The sequence below is a fragment of the Notolabrus celidotus genome, chromosome 19 (assembly GCF_009762535.1).
Source record: "Notolabrus celidotus isolate fNotCel1 chromosome 19, fNotCel1.pri, whole genome shotgun sequence".
Taxonomy (NCBI): Eukaryota; Metazoa; Chordata; class Actinopteri; order Labriformes; family Labridae; genus Notolabrus; species Notolabrus celidotus.
This window is the reverse complement of record NC_048290.1, coordinates 16,990,009-17,017,790: the sequence shown is the minus strand read 5'-3', so window position 1 is coordinate 17,017,790 and position 27,782 is coordinate 16,990,009. Positions and strand designations below refer to the sequence as shown.

The window sequence follows — 27,782 nt, the reverse complement described above, 5'->3', positions numbered from 1 at the left end:
ACACACACATACGCACACACACACACACTGAATATGATGATTTGTGTCTCGGGGGATGGAGTGTCTCTGTTGTCTCTGGAGGCTTTTTGACAAGGGCCAAATGGAAAACACACACAGGTCTACATCTCAGCCTTTGTGTGTGTGTGCGTGTGTGTGTGTGTGTGATCATTTTCTTTTCCTTGCTTCATCCTCCTTTTGTTTTACTCTCTCTCTTTGTACTCCGCTCGCCTTGTTCCTCGCTCTCTCGTTAATTCCTCAGGGCCGTCACCCAATCACTATACGTACAAATTTACGGCCCACAACACCTTAAAGATGCTAAATGTGAAGAAAAATCAACATTATAAAAGTTATTTCATATGTTTCCTGTACATTCTTGGAGAGTGTTGCTCTCCAGGATTCGTCACTGGAGCATCACAATGATTTGTTTTATGTAAGAAATGTTAAAAATCTTCCATCTGCTGCTGTTAATTTAATTTACACACTATAATAAACAGGCTGTGATTGATGCTCACACACAAACACACACACTGTGGGTAATTAGCAACAAATACAGCGGGCTGAATCAGACTCGGCTAATTAAGACCAATTGGTGTTAATATCAGGGTGAGTGAAGTGTGTGTGTGTGTGTGTGTGTGTGTGTGTGTGTGTGTGTGTGTGTGTGTGTGTGTGTGTGTGGGTGTGGGTGTGGGTGTGTGTGTGTGTGTGTGAGTGAATAGTGTGTGTACAGGGAGTTGTGTTACATATTTTAAAACAGATGCTTTGTTTTGATTTGTGTCATGTGATGTCTCATCCACCAATCACAGAGAGGAGACATTATTTCGATTTCTACTTTTGTTCTTCATGCAGATTTAACGCCTGTCACATATTTGTCATAAGAAGGCGTTATGTTTGCAAAAAGAGGCGCCAACAGGAGTTTTGGGCCCCATGTAAAAATATCACACAGGGCCCCATGACAAGATATTCGGAGGGCTCTGACCTGCCATATCAGAGAAGGAGAAGTATCTCAACGGAGTGGATCCAGTTGAAGTTAATACATACCACTTTTCGACCAACACGAAGCAGGTTTTATTTCAGGGCTGGTGCTCGTGCTGGTTTTGAGCTGGTTTGGAGCTAGTTGAACTGGCGAACCAACCCGGCACCTATTTGTTTTTCCACCCGCTTGAGCCCGTGGAAGAGGCATGTCATGACATCAGATTACCATGACTGCTTTTCCCAGCAATGGACAACTTGTGTCCTCGGCCAACCACTGCTTTGCCTTGGAATCCATTAGTCTTTTTTAATTTTTTGCTGCAGGACCGTGGTGGACAAACGTTCGGTGTGTGTTTTTGATCACGGCAACCCCGTCCCTGTTGTAAGCGGTTCGCGGTTCTAGACCAGCAAAGAGTTGGAGCTGCTCTGGAACCGGTTTTCCCGGCCGGGAGCCGGTTCACTCGCAGTCAGAACATGAAAAAACGGTTCTCAATTGAGTGCCAGCTCCGAACTGGCGCTCAATTGAAACTGCCTCGGTTGAAAAGGGATAACATTGACTAGAATAGTAACCGATCAGAACTGGTGCTGTTACGGATCGGAGACGGACCGGACACGGATCTGGTGGAATTATTATTCTAACTTTTTGTGGCCTTCATATTCCTCACACTTCTTCCGTGAACAATAAACTAAAGTTTCAGACCTCATTATGGCGACCCGCATCTCTAAGTTGTTCTGTTTGTTGTGCTCGTTGGCAATCTACCAATCAGATGTGTCGGCCTGATTAACATCACAGTCCTTATTTACAATAAACCACTTTTGGAAAACTCTTCTTTGAGTCTTAAACACAGAAAAAAGATACAAATAAAAAAGAGGGGTAGAGATCAATCCGATTCCACGCATGGTGACTTCTGGTTTTAGCTTGAGGTCAGACTGATTTTTAGAGATTCATTTCCAGGAAATGGCAGAACAAAAATGCGTTAAAAAGACGAGTTTGAACCGGTCGGAGCAATAATCACAGAAGCTCCTGGATCTGTGTGTGGAGCCTCAGCTGTGAGATTGTCAAAGGGATTATGGGAGTTATAGTTCAATGAGACACAAAGGGTGGACGACAGGTGAGGCTTGTTAATGAAGGCTTAATGCTAAACACACACACACACACACACACACACACACACACGCAAGCATGCACACACACACGCACGCACGCAAGCACACACACACACACACACACGCACACACACACACACACACACACACACACACACACACACACACACACACACACACACACACACACACACTAACACACAGAAGTGTTGTCCAGCTGGTGTCAGAGCTCTCTGCAGATGGGACCTTTACAAACTCCGCCTTTCTCTCTCTCTTTCTGTCTGTGTGTGTGTGTGTGTGTGTGTGTGTGTGTGTGTGTGTGTGTGTGTGTGTGTGTGTGTGTGTGTGTGCATAATACCCCGTCTGCTGGCGGGTTGGTAAATGTGTCTGGCAGCAGGATGTAGTTTTTAGCGTTGGTGCTGATTCGGAGGGCGGTGGACTCTAACAGGAGCAGGAACAGGTGCATGCTGTCAGGTAGACAACAATTCAACTCTGTGATCACCTCTCAGGGAGTGAGCGGTGATTTTATTGTTCGGTGCAGCTGCAGAGTCAGGTAGAAACTGTAAATATGCACATTTTAGAGCCATAAATCAACAAATAAATCAACACACCTGCTGTGGAATCCTGCAGGAGCAAGCTCGTCGGAGTATTTATCATGATGCATGCTACATTTTCTGCAAAAGCAATCCTCAAACTTTTTAGGATATAAGTTGTGTCCCACCTCTGCATCAAGACTGATTGCATCACGGCTGCATGTTGAATCCTGTTCCCCTTTGAAGGCTCTTTCAAATGCAGTCAGTCCTACTCACCCCAGGTCATGAAGGTTGCAGTGGATACATCCTTTGTGGCTCAACAAACCCTGTGATTCATTGTGCCCTCATTCAAACAAGGTGCCACGCTCTCATAACCTCCATGTAACACACTTTTAAATGAAGGTGTTTGGTTCTAACTCAATCAAACAACCGAGGAAACAAACATTGAAAAGCACAGGAGCCTTGTGTTGTCTGATTATCTCTAAAATGACGAGGTGAGCTTGAGTTGGTGCAGCTTTTCAGGTTGCAAGGTGACTGTAGCTCTTAATGAGATGGTTAGGGATGGGAACAGCTAGTGAAATAAAAATCCTCCACAGACCAGACTGCAAATCTGAGTTCAGATTGAGGGGTCTATGCAGGTCCCTTCATAGTCTGGGTCCTTTGTAGGATGCTGTCCTTGATTTGGGACACAACTGCAGACTCTTCATCTTCAAGGTGTGTTCCAAGTACGAGTGTGAGGGCTCAATTGAGCAACCTCGCCATGCCCTGTTCAGCGTTTCTGCAGACTTTTTAAAACATACTCATCTTTTCTGTGGGATAGAAAAGCACTTTGATATTGCAGAAACAAACACAGTATATCACTGGAAAGCTGCAGATCTTGCAAAGCATGTGCATTTTAAAGTCTATACGTTGTTCCATTCTATTTTTAGACCTCATATTGTAAGCACGTTAAAATAATGTCGTATTCGCCACCGGTTGGACAAATCCTGTCTTCTGTCCGCCATGAGTACTTCCTCAACTCCTTGGTTGGAAGGTCTCCTCATCCATGTTGTCTTTATGGTCCTCTGAAATCCTTTGACCTGTTGACTTCAGGCCTGGCTCCGCTCATCATGACGGTTTGTTGTTGTAGTTCAGTTAAATACGATCTGGTGATAACACAGAGTGTTTTATTCTGAAAATTAACCGGATGATTTCATTTTGTTTTGGTCCCTGACTTCCTGTCCCGCTCCATCTGCTCTGTTGAGATTGATGCCTCGTGCTCCGGCATCCGGCAAAAATAGAAGTCTTGCGGATCTGGAGGGCACCGACCTGCTGGATCAGAGATGCAGCCGGAACGCAACAGAGCGGGTCCAGTGGAAGTTAACACATTGACTGGAATAGGAACCTATCAGATCTGGTGCTGTGACAGATCGGAGACAGACTGGACACAGCTCACCAACTCAGACTGTACCCCTGAAGCCGTCAAAGTTGATGCACGCTCAGGTCTCAGGCTCCAGGGTGGAGATTGGGATTGTTCCAATCAGGCAGACAATAACACTCATGTAAAAACAACTCTCTTCTTCATATCTATTAAAAAAATCTGCCCTGAAGCCGTCCTGTTCATTAACTTTAAAAGTGTGAGCGCTCTAACACTCCTGAAGTTATTCATCATCATATCTCCCCTTGTTACTAGACTATTATTGTGAACTCGACTACATCAATCATCTCACTCTTGACATTTAAATAACTGTCCGACACAGTTCATCTGCATGTAGTCTCGCTGTCATTGAGAGTACAGATGTGTGTGTGTGTGTGTGTGTGTGTGTGTGTGTGTGTGTGTGTGTGTGTGTGTGTGTGTGTGTGTGTGTGTGTGTGTGTGTGTGTGTGTGTGTGTGTGTGTGTGTGTGTGTGTGTGTGTGTGTGTGCTAGTCACTGAGCAGTCACCCTCTCTGACAGCTGAAGGTCTTCTGTGTGAGTGTGGAAGTTATTTAGGCTCAAAGCACTTGTCTGAAAGTGGTTATGTCACAGGCCTTGGAGAAAGTGATGCACCAATTTTGTCCGACCTCCAGAGTCTGGATGTGAAAGTGCTGCGGAGTAATGAGGCCGGCTGCTGTAACATGTACGCTGAAACTGTGTCATTATGTAATTTAACTCTGTTTATACTGCTGCTCCAACTTTAACAAAGTTTGAGCTGCTTTAAAAGACTCTTAAAGGTACAGTGTGACGAATTTAAATGTGCAGTGGGTAGTATTTAAAGGTACACTATGTCTTATTTAAATGTGCCGTGTGCAGTATTTAAAGATGCAGTGTGTAGTATTTAAAGGTACAGGGTGTAGCATTTAAAGGTGCAGTGTGTAGTATTTAAAGGTGCAGTGTGTAGTATTTAAAGGTGCAGTGTGTAGTATTTAAAGATGCAGTGTGTAGTATTTAAAGGTGCAGTGTGTAGTATTTAAAGGTACAGTGTGTAGTTTTTAATGGTACAGTGTATAGTATTTTTCTCCCATGGTGCATTGCTCTGGCTGCTCAGACTTTTCAATAATAATAATAATAATAATAATCAAGGTAAAAGCTTTAATCACCCACAAATCTCGCACATTTATTCCAAGAAGTGCAACACACGCTTCTTCTTCATCATCTTTGTCTTAATTTGTTCTTTCTCTTTTTTCTTAATCACTCAATGAAGTCAGGAAGCTGTTTCATCATGCGGTTAATTATTCCTGACATCACTTAGCACCGTGTCAGTCGTTCATGCACCGTTTCTCTGTGACAGATTTTTTGGATGACATTTCACATTTGATTTTTACCCCTCTCGCTCTTTCCTTCTAGTTATTGGTTCTTCCTGTGTCGCCTTTCAGATAAGATGATTCTGTGCTGGGAGCGGGCAGAGTTTAACACACACAGACACACACACACACACAGACACACACAGACACACACACACACACACACACACACACACACACACACACACACACACACACACACACACACACACACACACACACACACACACACTCGCGCTTTGGATACTGTCCAGGGCCTTAATGCAGTCTGCTTCCCAGACAGTAACCCATCGTGACAGCCACTGTGTGTGTGTGTGTGTGTGTGTGTGTGTGTGTGTGTGTGTGTGTGTGTGTGTGTGTGTGTGTGTGTGTGTGTGTGTGTGTGTGTGTGTGTGTGTGTGTGTGTGTGTGTGTGTGTGTGTGTGTGTGTGTGTGTGATGGTCCTGGCTGTTGTCCACCTCACTGTCACCGACTCTCATCTTATCAGTGAAAGTCTTGGATGGCTCTATATCCTCCATTTTTTCTCTGCAGCTCCCTGCCTCAGCTGTAAACCCGTCTCTCTGAGTCTCTTCACCTGAGGCTTTTACCTGCGTGAGGTCACATGCTGTCAGATTTACGGGGTCGAGTGAAAGAAACTGACCATGCACCGGAGTCCTGGACGTAAATTGAGGGTAAAGAGATCCCTCTGTCATTACATTCATCCGTGAGGAATGTATTTCTGCTGGCATGGTGTTTCTGCAAGTGTTGTTTTTTATTTGTCTCAAGTATGATGGAGGAAGTCTGACTCTGTTTACTTTTGGAACTGGTCCTGTTTTTTTTTTTATTGTGCACTCCAGGTTTGGAAAAGTCTCACAGTATCTGCAGTTTGCAAGAGTGGGGATGAGATGCAGCATGCTATGTAGGGTGCATGCTTAAATTGCTGGGTCAACCAGGGCCTCAGCTTCAGGATTACTGGGGTGTAGTATTTCAGCCTGCAGTGGCGTTAATGGCATGAATGATTGGAACCTGAACAGCAGTTTGTTGACCGCAGAAGAAGTTGAACAGCAGTGAAAAGGAGCTAGAAATACGCTCCTAAAACAGAAAAGAGAACAAGCTGTTGATACTGAGACGAGAGGACAGATGGAGGACACACTCAAGTTTGCAGAGGGAGATTCACTCACCTGTGATGGGCAGACTTAACGTGACACAGAATCTGATTTGATAGTTGCTGCTCGTAGTAAACGAGCGGGAAACGCTCCTATGTGTTCTAAACAAGCTCAATGCACGAGACTTAAAGCGGAGATCACATGGCAAAAGTTTGACATTAAGGTTCTCATTAAAACAGATGTTTTAAAGTTTGGACATGTGAACAGTTTACAGACACCAGCTGGTTGTTGTTGTGATATTATCGTTATCGTGGGCCAAGTATTGGGTATCGTATCATGAGTCACCCAACGATTCAAACGCCTAATTGAAATACACAATCCTTTCTACAACGTTATGTCATCTATCTATAAACTGTGATATTAGCTTGGTTCACAAACATAAACACATCTGCATCGACAGCTCTTCTCTCTTTAAACGCAGCTGTGTCTCCTTTCTATATGCGTCTCATCTTTTGACAATATTCACTCGCTTTTTCTTCAAGTGCTGTAACAACAAACTGTAGATATTCTACATTAGACATCAGTGCAATGACAGGAGGGATGTTCTGCAGGACCTCTCTCTCTCTCTCTCTCTGCTCACCTGCTGCAGAGCTTGTGCCAGGTTCTGCAGGTCATCAGACAGGAGGGGCAGAGATGATGATCTTATCCGGGTAAACAAAAAGAAATATGTGAAAATCATCAGGATTATACTTGGCCGGGATTAAACTTGGGCAGGACGCCCAGATATCGTCTTCATTTTTGCTGACAGGCTCCAAGTGTTATTTTTAGAGTCTAAAAAATGAGGAATAAAAACAAGAAGAAGACTTTTTCACTCTGCTCTTAAAAAGACACCAGACTCATTTAAAAAAATGTCAATTTCACCTTTCAGGGCCCTAAATTTCTGCTCCAGTGTTGTTGTTTTTATTTGTGTGATTTAGGGGACTTGTGTTTTTAACAGCTAGGCCATATTTTACACTATTGGTGAAAAGTTCAGTTAATAAATAAATAAAGGAGCAAACCAGAGATGTGTTCTGAAGCCGTAATGACTGTTTTTGTGAATGGAGTCTGGTGGCTTCAAAAAGAGCATCACACGCTGGCGTCTGGTGTTTTCGCTCTCGCACACAAAAAAAGGTTTCTTTCCGCTGGGATCCTTCCTGTGATGTTGTCAGATACATGAAATAACAACGTCTGTGAGAAGAAAAGAACACAAAGTGTGAGTGGAAGCGCTCTCGCTGAATGCATTAGTGGGAGTGGAGCCAGAATTTAAGAAAGATTTTCAGCTTTCAAGAAAAAAGAAAAGCCTTTCAGATCTTGGCATACTGACGTTTTCTGTTTCTGCTCAAACTGAACTCTTGTTATAAATTAAGGACTGCTTATTGAATTATAATGTTCTAATCGGATCCCAGGATGTTTTTTTAGAAAGAGTTCTGCAAGTTATACACTGAAAGGGCACGTAGGATTTCCTTGAAATCTTAATTCAAACTCGAGTAAATATCCATCTATCTGTTATCTGCACTGCTTCAGGGTCGCAGGAGCCAGAGGGGGGATGCAGTCTGGACATGTTGCAGCAATCGCAGGGCTAACAAATGGACAGAGAACTAGGCATACTCACGCCTGAAGGCAATTTAGAGTGACTTGTTAACCTGAAAAGGATGTCTTAGGACTGTCAGAGGAAGTACCTGGAAGGAACCTATGAATGCATGAGGAGAACATGCACTGAAAATAGAAAGACCAGAGCCGAGGCTTGAACCAGGAACCTTCATGCTGTGAGGCAACAGTTATATCATTGTGCACCACCCAAGCAAAAAAATCAAATCAACGTTGTGCACTGACATCAGACTTCCACCAGATCTGTGTTCGATCCAGCTCCGATGCGCTGCGGTCCGGCCCCAGCTCAACACCCGCCGGTTGCGTTTTCAGAATGCAGCACGGATCACATTCTAGTCAACACGTTGACTAGAATAGAAACCTCAGATCCGGTGCTGTGATGGATCAGAGTCGGACTTGGCATGGATCTGGTGGAATTTGGCCATTAGAGTCTGTAATCTATGAAGGCTGCACACTTTGTACACTGTGAGGCTTCCACCAAATCATCCTTTCCCGTTACATCACACAGGTTATTATAAAATCATCCCTGAATGATGGACCAGGAGAGCAAAGAGCGAGAGTTCACACACGTGAAGTGCTGACCAAATTAAAAATGAAAACAAAGAGAAAAGAGCGAAGAGAGGGAGGAGAGCAGACGGAGTGATAGCATCAAACTGCAGGACAACGAGGACAAGGACACGCTGATGAAGTGATGCTGTGTGTGTGTGTGTGTGTGTGTGTGTGTGTGTGTGTGTGTGTGTGTGTGTGTGTGTGTGTGTGTGCGTGTGCGTGTGCGTGTGTGCGTGTCTGTGTGTGAGGTGGGAGTGACTACAGATAGAGCTGTCAAGATAGTGATTTACTGAGAGAGAGGGGGAGGACTGCTGAAGGGGAATCGATAAGAAGGAAACCGTGAAGGAAAAGGAAGAGAGGAAGGAAGGATGGATAAAGGTGGAGAAGAAGACACAAGGGTGAAAGAATAAGAAAGAGGAGAGATGAAAAAGTAAGGGGGGGGGAATTTGTGTTTTATCACCCGGCAGCTGTAAGAAAAGAAACAAAGGAATGCAAAACTGGAGTCATCGGGGACGAATGACTTTAATGCTCTCCATTTGTTTCCTCGTCCGGGTTGGAAACAAGCTGCGTGTTTAGATTCTGTACCTGACGTTAATCTGATCAGAGACTTCCTGCAGGAGAACCTGAAGCTGCAAGGCTTTAAAAGGAAACTCAGCAAAATTTAAAAAAGAGAAACATCTGCTGCTTCAAAGCTCACTGTGCGGTAATGACGTGACTTTAGGTTGTTCGCAGGACTCTGTTAAGTCTATCCAGGAAACACGCGGGCGCTGAACGGCGGCTCTGACCGAACAAACTGCCTCTCTGATCAGGATGAAAGACTCTTAAGCGGCGCAGACTTCACAGACGGGAACAGAGACACCGCTGCGAGAGCTGGTCACGAGATTAGACTGAAATGCAGATAAACACACGAAAACAAAAACTACATGTTGATGCAGCTTTGAGGGACGTGATGAAATAACCCGAAGAGAAGCAGAGTGGGTCAAAGGTCAAACTCAAAGCGGTGTTTTCTGCCTTGAAGAGTCGCATCAAAGACGAGCAGAGAAAACATGAAGAGATGTATGAACAGAATCAGAAGTGATGAATGAATTGATGAAAGAGTGAAATGATCAGAACAGTTTGAAGTCCTTCCTCCCCTCCTCCAGGAGGGCACTTGATCCATGCATCAGTTGCTCCCTTTGCTTGTGATCATGCACCGGGAGATGTCTTTTCTTTGCCTCGTGTCACGAATCTCTGATTTGTTTATTGAAATCATTGATTCATCTTCTCAAATTCTGCAGCTTGGACAGCGGCTCATTGCTTTTAAATATCAGGCTCTAGATTCCCCTCGATTCCCATGTTTGGATGCTGCCTTTAGCTTCTTGTTTCGCCGTGACGTGCGTGATTTAGAGGTTGGAAGTCAATGCCAATGCAAACGTGTTTTAGTTTGTATATAACAGCTGCTTTGTTTGTTTGGTTGCATTATTGGTTGTTAATGTTTTAGAGAGCTTATGCATGAATGAATTCTGATCAAAAAAGAACAACGCTACGCTCCCAACATACAGGCCTGCTGTTCGTACCTAAAGTCTCTAAAAGCAGTATGGGAGGTCAAGCCTTCAGATATCAGGCTTCCTTTGGAATCATCTACCAGTCAGAGAGTCTCTCCTTTTAAGAGTAGGATTCAAGCTTTCCTTTTTGATAAAGCTTATAGTTAGAGCTGGGTCAGGCTTGGACCAGCTCTTAGACCCAACACAAAGACAGGGTAAGACTGAGTCTTTGACACTGAGTGGGTTAGACCTGCTGTGTTTGTAAAAGCGTCTTGAAATAACATTTGTTGGGATTTGGAGCAGATTAAGATTGATTGATTGATTGATTGATTGATTGATTGATTGATTGATTGATTGATTGAAGAACAATGAAATGTTAAAGCACGTTTGAAGGTGATATTCCCTAAAACTAATTTCCTCTTTCCTCCTTGTAACTCCTGATTCTCTCTCTTCTCCACCTGCAGCCTCAGATGCCTCATCTCCGTCCTCCTCCTCCACCTCCTCGTCTGGCCTCGGAGGTTTCGTGGACTTCACCTTCACCCAGGAGCCTCAGGACACAGTGACAGTGCGAGGCGGCGTGCTGCAGCTTGACTGCCAGGCTCAGTCGGACACAGTGTCGGGAACTCCAAGCATCACGTGGAGAAAGGACGGCGTGCTGCTCAGTACGGTGGTGGACGAAAGGCGGAGGCAGTTAGCTAACGGCTCACTGCTGGTGCAGAACGTTGTGCACTCGCGGCACCACCGACCTGATGAAGGGGAATACCAGTGCCTCGCTACACTGGACGGCGTTGGAAGTATCGTTAGCCGGACTGCTAAAGTCACTGTAGCCGGTAAGAGACAGCTCTGTTTTTGTATTCATTGTTTTCAGTCACGTCTGGAGGGCTTTCATTGATGATCTCTGGAGCTGCAGCAAGGGATTGTTAATCGTCTGTCTCTTCAGACTATGGCATATTTATATCACTAGAACTTCACGTTAGTGATGTTTACATTTATCTAAACAAAAATCCTTCGCTTTACACCGCCGCCAGGATGAAAGCCTTTAAAAGTACATACAGATGAATGTGTTTTTATCCGGTCCAGTCAGTAACGCTGCAGTTTGAGTGCTGTAGGGTTCAAGAGTTCACTGTCAGGCCTCAACACTAAATATGAACCTTCTCCTCACCTTACCTCAGATCACTTCATCACCACATGGTCAGGATAAAAATGTCCCGCTGTAAAAGTAGCGACTTTATTGCTAAGCTAGCGGTGTTGTTTACATCGGTCCATGCACACCGACCATGTCAGAACGACATAAAAAAACCAAACATTGATTAAAATACTCTGTGTTTACTTCAACTTACCATTAATGAAATGTTTGCTCAAAGACGTGTGAACTTTGATCCTTGCTTTGTTCCCTCAGCAGGGACAGCAGAGCGTCTAATAGAATGAATTCACATGTCCTCCTCTCAGGGTTTTCTTTCTCAAATGGGATTCTTAAGAAGTAGAACCCAGGATTGTCTCCTCGTCACCTGTCAGGCATTTTTAAAAAAGCGTTTAAACACACGTAGCTGGCAGCAGAATCCGGTCAATTACCTGTTGCAATTAAATTCAGAATTTGATTCTGACAAACAGCATATTCAGAAATATGTAGAGCAGAGGCGCCTATTTGTGGCCCCCAAACTGTTATTCCTTCACTATATGCATTAGTCGGGTCAGCAAGTGGTTACCGCGACTCGTCTCCATGCCAAGATGCCCAAACAGCATGTTACTGGGTCACTTAGAGTTCACTGCTGCGAGTGCGTTTTTTAACTTTGACTTTCGTTTTTGGAGCAGTTCACAAATTGGCACTTTGCCAGCTGTAGGACCCTAGAATGCACGAAAATGGCGTGTTCATGTTTTAAGAATGGAGTGAAACTTTTGCATTTATTGACCCTCCAACCAGCACAAGACCCATGTGCTTAATATGCCAGGAGACTATAGCTGTGCTGAAGATTTCCAATTTGAAACGGCATTATAAGATGAAGCATAGGAATTTTGAAAAGACATTTCTTCAAAATTCAGAGGTAAGAACTACAAAAAAAATGCACTGAAATCATAATATCAAGCTGCAAGCAGGACACATCTATGACACAACACAACAATGACAACATAACATTTTAATTCATATTTTTGTTCTTGTTTTGAACGAAAAAGCATGTTTTGCTTTAGATATTACAGTATTATGGCATGTGGCTGACCAACCTCAATAAATGGACCTTTGATTCATTGAAAAAATTATTTGTGGCCCTTTAAGATTTGTATTTGAGTACCCCTGATATAGTGTTGTTTTCAGACCCAAATAGCTTCAGAAATGTCTAAAATATTTGTTACATGCAGTTTTTTGTACCAAAGGTTGAAGAGCAGGGGGTTTTGTCCTCAGCGTTAACGTTCACTAACACCTTGACCCGTCCTTGACAGTTACACTCAACATGCAGCCATGCTTAATATCACTCTGCTTCCTCCATTTATTTGACTGTTGGTATTTTATAATAGAAGTAAAGTAATTCACCTGTAATGTAATTTGGTAAGTGGAGAGTGGCTTAAGATCAATACTGTTTATGGAAGACATTAATAGAAAGAGAGGCTCATGGGCTTAAGTGCAGCACCATCACCAGTAATGTGCGCCGTCTACACTCTGGGACAATTTCCTGACTCGGGCCTGCTCACAGGTTAGAGGAAGTTTCATTGAATTTGTAGGGCAGGACGTTTATGTGGGGGAAGGAAAATTAGAAACTGTTTACATCATCACAAATTGCAAAATAATTAGTTAATAGCAACTTACGGTAACGGTATTTTCAAGATCTACGAATGGTTTGGCAAGTGAATAATCTCCCTCACTCTGCACATTCAGAGTAAACAGCTCCACAAAACGTATTATAATTTATAGACCCATCACAAACCCGTCACTTTAAAAGAAGTGATAACACAGGTTATATCAGCCTGGATTACGACTAAAAATAACCCTCACTGCTTTGATATTCTAGAAGTTTCTTTGGCGGCTCATCTCCATCAGTAGATTAAAATAAAATGGAGCCTTTAGCAGGGCTGTGGAGCAGCCATCAGCTGAATGAAGCTCTCTGTCACCAACACTCTCCAGATAATGAGTTATTCTCACTGTGTGTGAGGGGCTTGTGTAAGAACGTTGACACCTGCACAGGGTCGTACCACCTGTGCAGAGGTTAGAGGTAGAGTAGGTAGAGATTTCTTACTAAGCTTGAATTTGCATGCTGAGAAACCATTCTAACGTAGTCATAAATAACATTAAAAAGTCTACATTTCTCAGATTAAAATTTGACGGCATAATTTGACTCTTTCCAAACAGAGCAGGTCTAGACCGTACTCTATGTTCTATTATTAACAAAGATGAAACATCAAGACAGGATAAGATTTAGTCCCATCTTACAGACAGGACTCAGTCTGATCTCATCTTAATCCACCATGAGCAGAGCACTTTGTTGCATTTAGCAAGTTACAGTGGCAAGGACAAACTTCCTTTAACAGGCAGAAACCTCCAGCAGGACCAGACTCATGTTAGACACACATCTGCTGAGACTGTGTTGGAATATTAACCAAAAAGCTAATGTGATCCTAGCATTGTATATAAGGGATAATGTGAGCAGATGGTTGTGCGTTAGATGAAGGGACTTCTGTAGGAAAAGTTAGTCAAGCTCTGGCAACGACCTCCCTGCTTTTGTGATGTATCGTCAAGGGATGACCACGAAAGACCGAGAAAAGAGAAATGTTGGAACTTCTGTTGTTAGCATGTCAGCGTATCGTCTAGTGCAGGGTTTTCCAAAGTGGGGGTTGCGAGATGCCTTCCAGAACGTGTTCTTTTCTTAAAAGTAATCTAAAATTGCATATTTGAGCCATTATTGTAAAAGTATTGATAAAAATAGCAGCTACATTTGAAATAAAACCTTGCATTCGAGAAATGTAATCGGTTTTCTGCTTTTTTTTGGTGCTCCTAAGTTTAGGGTTAGTTAACAAAAGCATCAGTAGCAGCAGGTTCATTCATAACAGCACAGAGAACACAGTCACATGTGAATGGGGGAAGCTCATTTCATGCAGGCCAACTAAATGAAGTATGAAGTGACACTTCATCACTTCCAGGGACAGTGGGCGCCGTAAGTCTTTGGCACCTTTATTTTGGGGGTCACAAGCAGAAGAGTTGGGAACCCCTGGTCTAGTGCAGCCCGTCTTCCTTCCTACGTCATCACAGCAGTAGCGATGATTGGTCAGGTACCACCATGTAGTCTGTCTGTCTGTGAGTCACAGCACGACGCTGGCGCTGTGATCGCCTGATCTGACACAGTGACCATCGTAACAGCAACACAGATCCCTTACTTATACCTCTGCATTAAACACATTCTCAATTACTCAAACCAAGTCGTTCATCCTTTAAGGAGAATATTTTTTCAGGCTTAACATCTGAATTTGCTCGAGAATTCTGGAATTCTGTCTTTGATCCCAGGATTCCGGTATTCTGTCTTTGATCCCAGAATTCTAGACATTCTGTCAATGTTTTTAGGCCTAACATTTGAATTTGCTATACTTTATAACAATTTTTGGAAAAGGTTAGAAATCACAACTTGTCACCCTTCAACAGGACGAAGCGGGAGAACACAAAGAGGAATTTTATGACTCAGTAGTCAACATTCACCTCTTTTTAAAATAGTGTTGTTTTTATTTTTGCCTCTAGAAGCTTTTTGAAAACACTGGTTTGTATAATTTCTCCCGTTTAGTCAGACGAGATTTGAATATTTGAAAAACAGAGAAAAAAAAGAGAAAATGTACAGAAGTGTGAGTGTTTTCATGTTTTTGCGGTTTAAATGTCAGACCTGATGAATATTTATTCTGATTTTTGTTGTCTTCATTCAGACAGACAAAGTGCATGATGGGACTTTTAAGGTGAGGTTAGAGAGTTTCTCATTTCGACTCTTCTGTTTAGTCGGCTGAATTTAAATTATCGTCTAAACAACATGCTGATTACTTCTGAGACTCTGATAACAAGCTGCTGCGTAACACACACACTCTCCTTCTCTCTATCTGAGTGTGTATCAGCCAGTTGTCTCTTTAGCTTGCTCAGCTCTTTGTGTTTGAGTGTTTTGGTCTCTGGAGTGACTCTCAGCCTCCCACTCAGTTAGACGCTTACACAGACCGCAGACTGGCAGCTGCAGCTCAGAGAGTGTGTGTGTGTGTTTGCAGTGTCTGTGGTTTCACAGTTTACCACTCAAACAATCATCTAACCCTTAGCTACTGCAGAAACCACGCAGTAGATAATGTGAGGCTTCCTGAAACCTCGGCTTTTAGTTTGAACTCCGGGGCCAAAGTCAGCATCACTTCAGTTGGTTTTGAGACGAGTCCAAGGTTTTTCAGGCAAAGTTTGGAGCTTAGACCAAGACTCTGGGAACAAAGAAGTGTGCACATTCTTTATTTTACTTTCTATCGTCTTACTCTGGAGAAATATTTGGACTGTGGGAGTTTCGACGAATAAAACTAGGCATGCTGAGCAGATATCAAACTTTTACCCTTTAAGTGGCTTCTTGAAATGGGGGTCTGTCTACAAACACAACAGCAAAACCAAAAAACTATTCACAAATATTTCAGTCTGAGTCATTTTGACCAATCATGTAACAGCAGGCTGTAGTGCAAGCAGTTGAAACAGTTTGTATGGAGAGCAAAAGCAGGAGGAACGCAATCCAGCGTAATGACCTCTCCCATGGTTGTTAATCTGAGGAGGATTTCTTTCTCTCTATAAACAGATATCTGCATGAAGAGCAGCTAACAATCTGTTCTAGAACAAACATTTACACTGAAACACAAATCTGGTTGATGCTGTGTCACTAAAGACAATCAGCGTTTAGATTTCCTGACTTCCTGGAACACAGCATCAGAAATGATGGATCCCACCTCTATTCAACAAACAAACATTGTAAAAGTAGTTTTCTTCTCCTCTTGGGGACAGACCTGACAAAGCTTTTTACTTTCAGCCACAGCTAACCGGTAATTACAGATTCTGATTCAGAAACATGTTGAATCAGAATTCTGAGAACAAATGGAACATTCTGTGAAGAAGGTCAGAGCTAAAAAAAAAACCCATCAGTGTCCCTAATCTTTTTTCATAGACCTCCATTCAACAAACAAACATTGTAAAAGTAGTTTTCTTCTCCTCTTGGGACAGACCTGACAAAGCTTGACTTTGGACTTCTGACTAATCTGCATCATGATGTTGTTATTTCAGCAAACTTAAGACCCCGTTAATTATGAGTGAAGCCTCTGTGGAACGCACTGTTTACAGTGAAACTCAGACTATGAGGGCATTGTTTTGCAGACATATCTGCAGGGCTGGATTTCTCTGTGCTTTTGACAGATCACATTAAATCAAGAGGTTTTATATGCAGGAAGAAAATAATATTAAAGCTACAATGAGAAATTTTTATTTTTTCCCGGTCTTGTCACCCCTTGTTAAAAGAAAAAAGTAGATCTAAGCGTTTACTCATCCTGTCTTGTGCTTGCATAAGAAGAAATCTCCTCCTGCTGTCTTTTTTTCAACAAAAGTATCACTCGCCTTGAATCTCTGCCACAGAACCTGAAAACAAAACCTTCATGACTCAGACCTGGTGGCAGCTTTTAAAAGTTTCAAGAGACCATGTAGAAACAGTCATTCAAGACTTTTTTGAATTACACAGAAGAAGAAATCAGAGCAAGGTTGTGTTTCATGGAGTTTTTTACAGGTTGTTCCAGACTAACTCAGACCAAAATCCTCCAAAGGAGAAACATGGTTATGTCATGGCCGATACAAACCTTGTAGAAAAGAGCATGCAGGAGCATGTAAAGAAAATTTGTATGGATTAAATCATGTTTTAAAAAGTAGTTTCTCTCAGAGGTTTGAAATTGAGCTTAAAAAAGGTGCTCAGCTGGTGTTTCTAGGAACAAATAAACAAACAACACAAGTAAAAACCATAGGCTATAAATAATGGACGTAGTATCTGTGGCGTCGCCCATCTGTTTCTGAAGCGCTCTTTTGAGGCCACTCATCGGCGGCAGCCATATTGCTGCTGTCGAGCGATTGTAATGTAAAGAGGCGGGCTTTGTGCCTCCTAGCAAACAGCTGCAGTGTTCCTGCCTGTCAATCAAGTCAGCTGTGCCTCTCATTGGAAGACTCATAATCTAAATATCTTCGAAATTGCCGCGTTAGAAAAAGATTCACCCCGTACAGTGTGTGCCGATCGAGACATGAGCTATCCAGACTACACTCATTTTCTGTACCAGGCTGTAAACATGTTTATTTCTGCTGTAAAGATCTACTTTTTTGAATTGGTGTGTATGTGGTTTCCTGTACTTCTGGAGCCAGCCTCAAGCGGATCCTCGATGATCTGCAGTTTTTAGCACGTCCTCATGGACTCATATTTTTAGACCAGAGTTTGCCGCTTGATAAAAAACCAACCTGTCACTCCCAAAGATGATATCCTTACCTGCTCATGTGGCAGTGAACAGATTGAGTTGGATGTCACTTGTTTGTTAGTCAATCATGGCTCTGTTTATGTAACTTTTGGTGCTCTATCTGTTCGAGCTGCTCCTGTGCTGTTAGCTGTAATGTGCTACTTTCAGCTTTGGTTTATGCACGCACAACAAATGCTTTGATAAGTAACACAAAAGATTAAATACCACGCTGAAAAAGGAACTTAAAGAGGAATTTGTGACCATTATTATGAATACATCTTTATTTTCTGAGATATTTAAAGAACTTCAGCAACACTGCATTCATATTTTAGCCTGTATGAAGAAATGTATCACACACACTCATCCGCACACGCACACACACACACACACACCTAATTGGAAATAATTCACCCAGATACCAGTGTTACATTAAAATATAAATCTGTTCTGCCTGCTCACACACACACACTCTCTCTCTCTTTCTCACACACACATACAGATGCACACTGGCGACACAAAACACATTACAAGGCAAAATGCTAATGAAAAGCAGAGGCTTAAAAATTCAATTAGTGTTCTGACTGTGTGTGTGTGTGTGTGTGTGTGTGTGTGTTCAAGAGAGAGAGATGACTGTAAACTGGGAATTAATTAGCAACACTGAACACACAGATACAGAGAGAGAGAGAGAGAGAGAGAGAGAGAGAGAGAGAGAGAGAGAGAGGAGGGAAAGCATGAGCTGAGTGAGCGAAGAATACTTTGAGAGAGAAAAAGACAAATAGCAAGACAGAAAACGACACGGATGAGAGAAAGAAAAATAAATGATATGCCGAGTGAACCCTGTGCACAAAGAAACACACAGATGAAAGAAATACGTGAGGAAATAGAAAAATAGAGCACATCGGAATGTGTATAGAAATACTTGATATGTACAAACTGTTATCTGCTTTTCAATGCTGACAATTATCCAAACTCATCATTTAAATGCTTTGTTGGTTTTGTAGTTCGAATTATAATGTTAACAGATGTTTATATGAACAAGGGAACTAAAACAACACTTAATAGAGAGCAACCTTTGAAATTAAAAACTGTGACCATGCAAATTAATGTGCTACACGTATAATCACATACATCTTTGTTTGTGGCTTGTGTTAATGCAGGTTAATGTCATTTAAGCTCATAACTACCTATTCAACTAATTAGTGTGTCGCCTTCATCAACAATGATGAAATACTTTATTTGTTGTTATGAATGTGTTGAGGTTTAGGGTGTGGCTCCAGGAGGCTTTTTAGGAGATATCCTAAAGCCACATGTCGACCTAAATTCCAAATCTATCAATCAATCAGATTTTATTCATACAATGACATTGTAACTCAAAGTGCTGTACATAAAATCAACTTAAAATAGAATACATAAAAAAAGAAAGATATATATATATATAAATAAAAAGACCCCCCATCCTAATCCCAACCCCAGCCCCGATTCCAAACCCATGCCACAATCCTAAGGTGAAGAACACAAAATATGCAACAATAATAATAATAACAATGAAAAATTAAATAAATAAAAAAGAAGTTGCTGAAGGTGAAAGTGGACCCTGTTTGAGAATATCAAGGCAAGATAACCCTGTGCAAGACCCGTAAAATATCAAATTTTGCACCAGGCCTGGTTCATGGGCCAAGTTTGGCGAGATTTGGGGTAAAAAATTCCCCCAAAAATAAGAATGCTTAAAGAAGAAAATGATCCAGAAGGGTCCGTGCTCTGTTGATCTTAATTACGAACATTTTGGGAAGGTTTTGTTGTTGTTTATAGGCAGCAAATATTAGTTTAGGTGGTCTATTCTGTCTGTTAAAGCTAGGGTTGGTAGCCACGGAAAACTAGCATGAATTTGAATGTAGCATTTTCTCAGGACTCCGTCTAACCCCTCCCCCCTTCCCCTCGGAGCTCCTCCAAAATGACGCCCCTGCTCACATGCACAAGCGTCGCTGCTTCGTGACCATATGATCGTGACTGATTCAATAACAGTCCTCAGCACTAAGCGCTGTGCTGATTGGCTGCCTGAACGTTGTCTGAGGAGGGCGGTTGCAAGCCGGTGTAGACAAATGCAGAGGCGGAAAACACCAATACGAATTTGGCGAGCGCTCCAGAAGAACCAGCACACATATGATCCAGAATCTGACTCCAAACAGGAGGATGTTATAGTTGAGGTTTTTCAGCTGCAGTTACAGCAGCATGTCTCTGAGTGGTACATTATATGAGAGGTATTCCTGCTTTCTTGCCTTTCATGTGTAAGTTGATGTCTTCAACCCTCGTTGCTGAAGCAGTCTGAGGGGAAGTATTTTGCACAAACAACTGAGCCTGCATTTTAAAGGAAATTAAAGCAACCACTGTTATCTTCTGTCCTCAAAACCTGAGACAGAATAGAAACATTTGTTTCGCAACATAAAAGCAGCTGGCGTGTCTGGTTTGAACCTTTTACATCTAAACTCTCAACCATAATAGCGTAGGAAGCTATGTTTTCCTCGTGGGTAGGCTAGAGACGAAGAAGTTTTGTTACCACATTCTCAGGGTTGCTAGGTTAGAGGATAACTAAAGTATACATATAGGAAAGGAAATGTGTTTTGCATTTCATGGGACCTTAATCTAAGCTATGACTGTTGAAATCTTTTCAGTATTGGATGAGAGAACACATCTCTGTTTCTGCCGTCCAACATTTCTGCTGCTCGTATCAAGATAAAGTGTGCCACCCTCGTTGTGTTGTTCAATCACAAACTACATCTAAAGCTCCTTGGTTGACAGTGCTGGAAAGAGAAATAGAATACGCCTTCAGTCCGTCCGTCCCCAATTAGCCACCATCTCTCAGAGGATTTGGACAAATCCCAATTAACGGCGATGAGGAGAAGCGGCGTTCGACCCACAGAAGCAGATAATAATCGTTCCCAAGGCAAAGATTCAGAACAGTAGTGTCCCCAAATCCCTCAGCTGCCCTCCACTGTTTGCTGTGATTTGCATTTTATTATCCGTCTGAGGTATTTCAGATGTGTGTCTAATGAGGATGAAAACAGCTGGGAGAATACAGCCGTCATTAAGAAGTTTGATGGAGAGGTCGCTGGTTTGAATCCTAATGCAGAGTCGCTCTGTTCCTTTCTCTGCAGATTCTTTCTCCTCTCTTTCTCCTCCCTCCATCCTGAAGATCTGACCTCCTTCTCTCCCTCTCTGAATCTCCCCTCATCTTGTTATATTTTATTCTGTCTGATCAGAATCTCCTGTCAAACAGATGATCACTGTAAAATCTCTGCCCCTGCTTTGGATTCATCAGGCTGTTCATTAAATCTTACCAAACTCTGCTGCAGCAAGTTCCAGTTCATGAATATTGTGTGTTTTATAAGCACCAAAGTCCTATGATGGTAAAAGAGGCCTTAGTGGAGGCGCCAGAAACTGTAGCTCTGCAGTTAAAAACATGCGGCGGCATCTAAATCGAGTCAATCTGGATTAAGGTCCATGTTAAAATGTCAGAGTTAAACATGTTTACTGCCCAGTGACAAATAAGAGTTTAGTTCCTACAGCTAGTTTTTCTGTACAGGGTTTTTCACAATCAGCATCCTCATGGGAGCATTTCGAAAAGCAGCAGTTCTGTGAGTGGCCACTAGAGGCTAGCTCCAAAAGCCATTCGTTCCCCATCAAGCCTGGTTTATACGACTTTGTTTTATTCTACAAGTTGTAAAACTTTTTACTTTTCTTTATTTTTTGGTTGGCGGGGTGCCAGCCAGGGGTTAAGCTCTGCCAAAAGTCGGTTGTTGTTTTTTGAAAAGTCATGTACACTCTGAAACCACCAATAGGATCAAAAGTACAAACTTAAATAACCTTAAACCCTTGAAATAATAATATGTAACATAAGACATCAACAACAATCTCCTTGTGGTTCACAATTTTGTATTAAATTCCCCGAAAATAGGATATAAGGCAAACAATTTAAACTACACAAAATATTCAGTCCTTCTCTCAGAGTCAACAGAAAATGCTTCATTCAATTCAGTTCAATCTTCTTTCAGTAAGAAAGTAAGAAAAAAAAACAGAGATATTCAAACAGTTCAAATAATGAGCGTTCTTATCGTCACTTGCCGTGGTAAGAAAAACACAACAACAAAAAATCCACACAGAGGTGGAGCGTAACCTCCCTGCAGTCAGACAGTCAGGACGAGATACTACTACACCAACTTTCGCATCCATCTGCAGTTTTTGTGGAGCTCTCTTTTCCGTAACCTGCATTCAAAATGTGGCGCTCCTTGACATCACTCTTAATGTGCCGCGCAGCTCTTGGTATGAGATCTCCGGTCCAATAAACACCAACGAGGGAGGAGCTGAGTGAGTCAACTGGTCGTGAGCAATACATTCGTGTTCATCGGAGTGTCTTGCGTTTCTCTGCAATACTCTGCCTGAACACTAGTTGGCGATTCCATTTCTATGGTAGTCATATCGCCAGTTTCTGGTCCTGTATGTTCTCTGCTTGTTTGTGCACGGAAAAAATGTCGGAGTTGGAGCTGAAAAATGTTGAGCAGCAGTTTGCAATTATTGTAAAGGACGGAAAGAGAGGAGATGTCGGCGAAGAAGGAACGTACAGTTGCTTGATCAGTGTAGGCGGCAATGTTGTAAATGAAGGTGCTAATTCTACATTTCTTTATTAAGGTGAAGAAGTTCTGCTAACTACTCATCTGGGTTAACTTGAAAATAACCACCTACACTCTGTGCAGCTAAAAACAAAGAGAAAACTTAAACGTTCTATTTTTAATCGTATCACTGCATGCATACTTATCTTTGTATACTCACGAGGACTAAATGCGTTGGCACAGCAACATTACGAGGACTCACAATCCTTGTGGGGACCAAGCCTTTATAATTTACAATGAGATTAAATGTGCTGTTTATGGATTAGACGTGTAGCAGTTATGATGACGCATTATCTTAATCCTTAAGGAATTAAAACTGAGCCCATATGTTGCCCTCACAAGTAGCAAAAAAAAGGGTGTGTGTTTAGTACCAGTGTGTGGTGCATGTGTGTTTGTGTGTGCGGCTGCAGGCCCACAGTGTGATCCACACAGGAACAGACAGCAGCAGAACTTATATAAGACACATGATCTAAATTCACATCAGTGTTCCCTCGCCTTCGATCTGGGTGATGTCACAGCGACTCAAGCCTTCGCTGTTTTGAGGATGCACGGACCTGCACCCAGCGACGCCACCGTGCAACCATTAAAGAGTCGATCTGAAGCTTTTAGAACGTCAGGCCCTGCAGAACAGAGAGAGGAAGCAAGAGCGTGTGTCCAAGTTTCCCAGCTGTTTGTGTGTTGCAGAAAAAGCCAGCGTGAAGAGAAAATAACAAACACAAACTGAGGAAAATGAGGCACCAGACTGCATTTGTTTTTCTATCTCTGCCTTGGTTGAAAAGGCTTCATGAGGATTCAGATGCAGCCAGAATTTTAGGACTTGTGGGTTTTGAAAGCTTGTTCATAACCACACATTAAATTTTGAAGCCCAAGAGCTTTTGTGTAGACAAAGAAGCAAAACGAAGTTTGTTTCCTTTCTTTAAAATAGTTTGGAATCACTTTTAATAATCAGTCATCATCTGAGGAGCTGGACGGTGATGGGATGATTAGAGGTGAACAGGGTAGAGGAGGGTTGCAATGGTCAAAGTGAAAGCAGCAGGATGATTGGCTAAATGTGGTTGGTTTATACTGTTGACGTCCATAATTAGCTGAGTTATAGGGAATGAAAGAGCTAATGAATGAGCTTCATTTCACACATACTGAGCAAACTGAAATTCATTGAATGAATCTGATCTTTATATAGAAATCAAATCAGAGCAACTTTGACATGCTGCAAACAAGCTGTTATCTAAGAGCAAAGATTTTAATTTGCAAAACATGTTCATCCTGTAACCTCGTCCTTTTCCACATAGAGATTGCAGGGGCAGCTCATTGCACATGCAGACTTTTACTCAAATATCATAATCTCATAAATCCAGCATGAACTGGTTGGTGTTTAAAGCTGCTTGATGGATGCTGAAGAGCTGGCCAATCAGACAACCTCCCTCCTAATTGATAGATCCAGCCCCTGCTGTGTAGGGGCGACGCAGAAGTATAAATCAGCCTTAAAGCTGGGGTTGGTAATCAGATTTAGATACACTTTTTGTCATACTGGTTAAAATGATCTTTATGTCCTGATGGCAATCAATACATAATGTGTTCTTAAAAAAGAGTGAAAAAAAACTGCTATCCACAGCTGGAGTAAACCTGGGAAAACACTAACCAATCACCGTTTTTTGGCTCCCCAAATTTTAAACCGATCAAATCCCGTCCAGCCGTTCTGCCCTCCTCCTGCGCGTACATTTCCCCGGCGTGCACTCCTCCGAGTCCCCGTCTCCTGCCTCTACTTCCCCTGACTCTATTTACTGCCCCTCTCGCTCGTCCTCGGGCCTGTCCCCTCTGACCTGATGAAGTGCTTTGCTCAGGACTGTAGTCCGGATCAGAGTCTAAAAAGCTCTCACCAACAAGCAGAATAATTAATGACGTTCAGTAAGTCCTACAGAAAATATATATTTATTGTAGCATCCGTCCGGACGCTGTAGTGATGACGAGCCGATTCGTGAACACGTTGAGCTTTAATAACCGGTCACTGTCGGCCGTGATCACGCCAACCAACAAAGCAACAATCAATGTTTGAATGAATGAAAAACTTCTCATCTTGTCTCTCCTCTCTCCCACTCGCACACTCTATACCTCTCCTGATGCCTTCACTGACCGTCAACACTGTAGGAATTAAGAACATCTACACTGAACACGTTTAACAAACAGTAGAGCTGTTACAGTATTATATGTGTTATAACTTTTCTCCTGATATCGTGTCACCGGTACAACTGGATAATGCTAGCATGATAGTTGTGAGTACTAACAGCAGCCATGTTTGTTTGTGTTTTTAACTTTCACTATGATAATGTTTTGGTGAGGACCGGTTTTGAATCAATCACGATCGTATGGTCGAGAATCAGCGGCGCTCGTGCATGTGAGCGGGGGGGGGGGGCGTCGTTTTGGAGGAGCTCCAAGGGAGGAGGGGAGGGGTTAGACGGAGTCATGAGGAAAAGCTACATTCAAATTCATACTGATTTACCGAGACTACCAACCCTAGCTTTAAGTGGTAAACATCGGCCGCAAGAATTGGAGCCAATGTGGTACGTATGAAACTGCAGTTCATCTAGTGTCCACTAGAGGCTGGCTGCAGAAACAGCCGAAACCAGTACGAGTTTTGCATAATTATGAAGACACAGCTGACCTGATTGACAGGCGGCAGCACTGTAGCTGTTAGCAAAAAGGCTAAAGGCCCGCCTCTTTACCTCACACTAGCTTGGCAGAAGTTTGGTTGAGTTCAGCATTTCCAATATGGCAGCCGCCGCCGATCGGCTTCAAAACAGGGCTTCAGAAACAGAAGGGTGAGGTCTCCACCTGCTTGGCTCACAGCAAAGATCCACACAATGACAGAGCTCTCACTCCAACTCAAACACAGCTGCACAGCAAATAACATTACAAACACAATATGACCAGGGAGGTATGTCAGCATTTTAAACATTTTGATCATGCAAATGTCATCTATTATTATTTATATCCAGAGCATGTGGTCGGTGACGGGTCTTCCTTTAAAATGAGCAATGTGCAACAACCTGAAAACCTGAAAATGTCCGTCTTTGCCACCTGTGGAGGATGTGCAGAAAACCACAGAACATCAGATGCAGAAAGAAGATAAAATTTGTCTTCTGCAGAAAGCATTTTTTAAACTAAGCAACTTCAAACTTCTAATATCTTTGATTAGAGTCCATTTCTCATTGCATGTGGCGATCTGTTTGATTTTCATCTCCCGTCTGCATGGATGAGCTAACTGTTTCCCTCTCTGGGTTTTTATAAATCTATTTGAGCTCATCATAATCTAAGCATTAGATGTGCGGTACTTTTGCCACCTGCTAGGCTCAGTGACCTGTCAGAAAACATGCCGACACGCAACCAGAAATAACCGGTTGTTTGTTATGATTACAATTTCCACTGGATAATAAATGTTTGCTTTGATGGTGCAGGAGGTGGACACTTTGAGATTCTGTGTCACAGGGTTCAGAGAGAGGGAGCGAGGAGGAGCAGAGCATCACAAATATTTTGGCACGAAAACATTCACTTGTAATCTTTCCAGAGCTAACGGTAAAATCTCAGAACAACATCAACACAGATATGAAAATAAGCTTCTCTTTATTGAATTCCTGACATTCCTGCAGATTGCTGTTAATCTGCCCCGAGGCTGGAGCTGCCCGGCTGAAATTAAAACAGAACCAGCCACGAGCTTCAGATGATAAAGCAAGGCGGCTGTTCAGAGCGGGGCGAGGGAGGCTGGCACTCAGCGGGGTCGTGTGTTTGTGTGGCTACAGGCTGTTTGTTGTTGGAGTGAATGTGATCAGACACGAAGCGGCGTGTGTCCCAAACACAGCGGGCCAGACACTTTCTGTCCACACACTCATCGTCTCTCTGTCCTTCTGTCTGTCTGACTTTCATCCTTTCTCCGGCTGCTCACAGTCTATTTCCTCTTTCATACCCACACCTGCTGTGACTCCCTGTTCCTCTTCTGTCTCTGTGATTCTCCTCGTGTCGACCTGAAAAACCTTAACTGTCAGATTACATCTTCTTCTTCGCCCCTAATGCTGCTGTGTCTCTGCTGCTTCTGATGCAGAGGCACTTCTGTGCAAACAGCAGAACTGACAGCAGCTGTTTTAGTAGATGTAAGGTGTACAAGTCTTTCACAAGCGGGAACCTCGGCAGCTTAGAAGGAGAAAAGGGAATGAAGGGTTTAGAAAAAGCTGCTGCTCCTCAAGTGGCCACGAGACACTGGATCCAGAGACGAGTTGTTCAAACTCAGTCGTAAAAGGTATAGCATAGAACTCAAATTCAGCCTCTGAATCTGCAGCCTCTGAGTTTATAACCTTAGTACACATGCATGCATCTGAGTGGGCGGGGACGCTATGATAAGCAGGTGCTGTGTAGACAGATGCAGAGGCGGAAAAACACCAGAACAAATTTGGCGAGTGCTCCAGAAGAACCTGCACCAGCACACTCCACATATGACCTTGAATGTTCAAACTTTGAAGCAGGGTTAAACGTGGTATAGCCAGGTTAAATGAGTAAGTAAATAGATTAATAAAGGAGAGCTGGAGAGAGACAGGAAATATATGTAGCAGAGAGAAAAGTAGTAATGTGACCCCCCCCAAGAGGACGATATATTGCATTTCCACCAAGCGGTCTGGTTTGGTTCGGTTCAGTGCAGTTAGTTTCGATTTGACACGATAACCATGATCTTGCTTGTGTTCCCACAGCTAACTGTCTCCAGGTGTTTCCTGCAGGAAGTGTGTCGGCTGTGTGACAGCTCTGGAACAGCTTGATTTTCATTTTGGTGGGCATGCTAACGTATTAGACCTTTAAGACTTCCAGCATTATGACTTCTGCATTTCAGACCCTTAAAATCGAGAAATCAAAGGCTCTCTGAGTTTTCTGCGAGCCGTGCACAGATCTCAGTCAAAAGAAACAGAAAACTGATGAGCTGAGGAAGGTTTTGGCTTTGTGGCAGCTATGTTTCTGTCACATGCATTAAAAAGCTCCACCATTAAGGGTCAGACTGCTTGGTACCCCAAAAGAAGAGTGCCAGAAAATTGGGACTTCATGGATCGGTTATTTTGCAACGTTTCCAAACTCTTGAGGGTGGAAACCAAAATAATTGTGCACCCTGCACAAACCAAACTGACTGCTTGGTGGAGACACAGTTAAAGCCTCCGTTCAACCTCTGATCTAATCGCTTAGACACACCAGTGCGTCGGACTAGAAATTGGACAAGAACTAATAGAGATAAGAGTTTTTGCCGTCATCTGTCGTATCTATGAATCTGATCTTTGTAATTGTACATATTTGATTCATCTGTAAGCGTTCTATGACTGCTGTCTGCAAAAGAAGCTAAACAAAAACATGCATTGCTCTCATTGGCACGCTGTGAGGTGCTGTAAAGGTCAGATAAGCACAGTGCAGTGTTTTCATTTCAGCTCAGCAGCTCATTGCGTTTCTTTAAAGTTCT

The 27,782-nt window shown here is 42.7% G+C and overlaps 1 protein-coding gene across 1 annotated transcript in view; it reads left to right on the top strand.

The window, feature by feature from the left end:
• dcc (DCC netrin 1 receptor) overlaps window positions 1-27,782 on the top strand; it is a 371,365-nt gene that overhangs the window by 127,396 nt on the left and 216,187 nt on the right. The window contains 1 exon segment of the mRNA XM_034709663.1: window positions 10,640-11,005. Within this exon segment, the coding sequence (XP_034565554.1) occupies window positions 10,640-11,005 (366 nt within the window).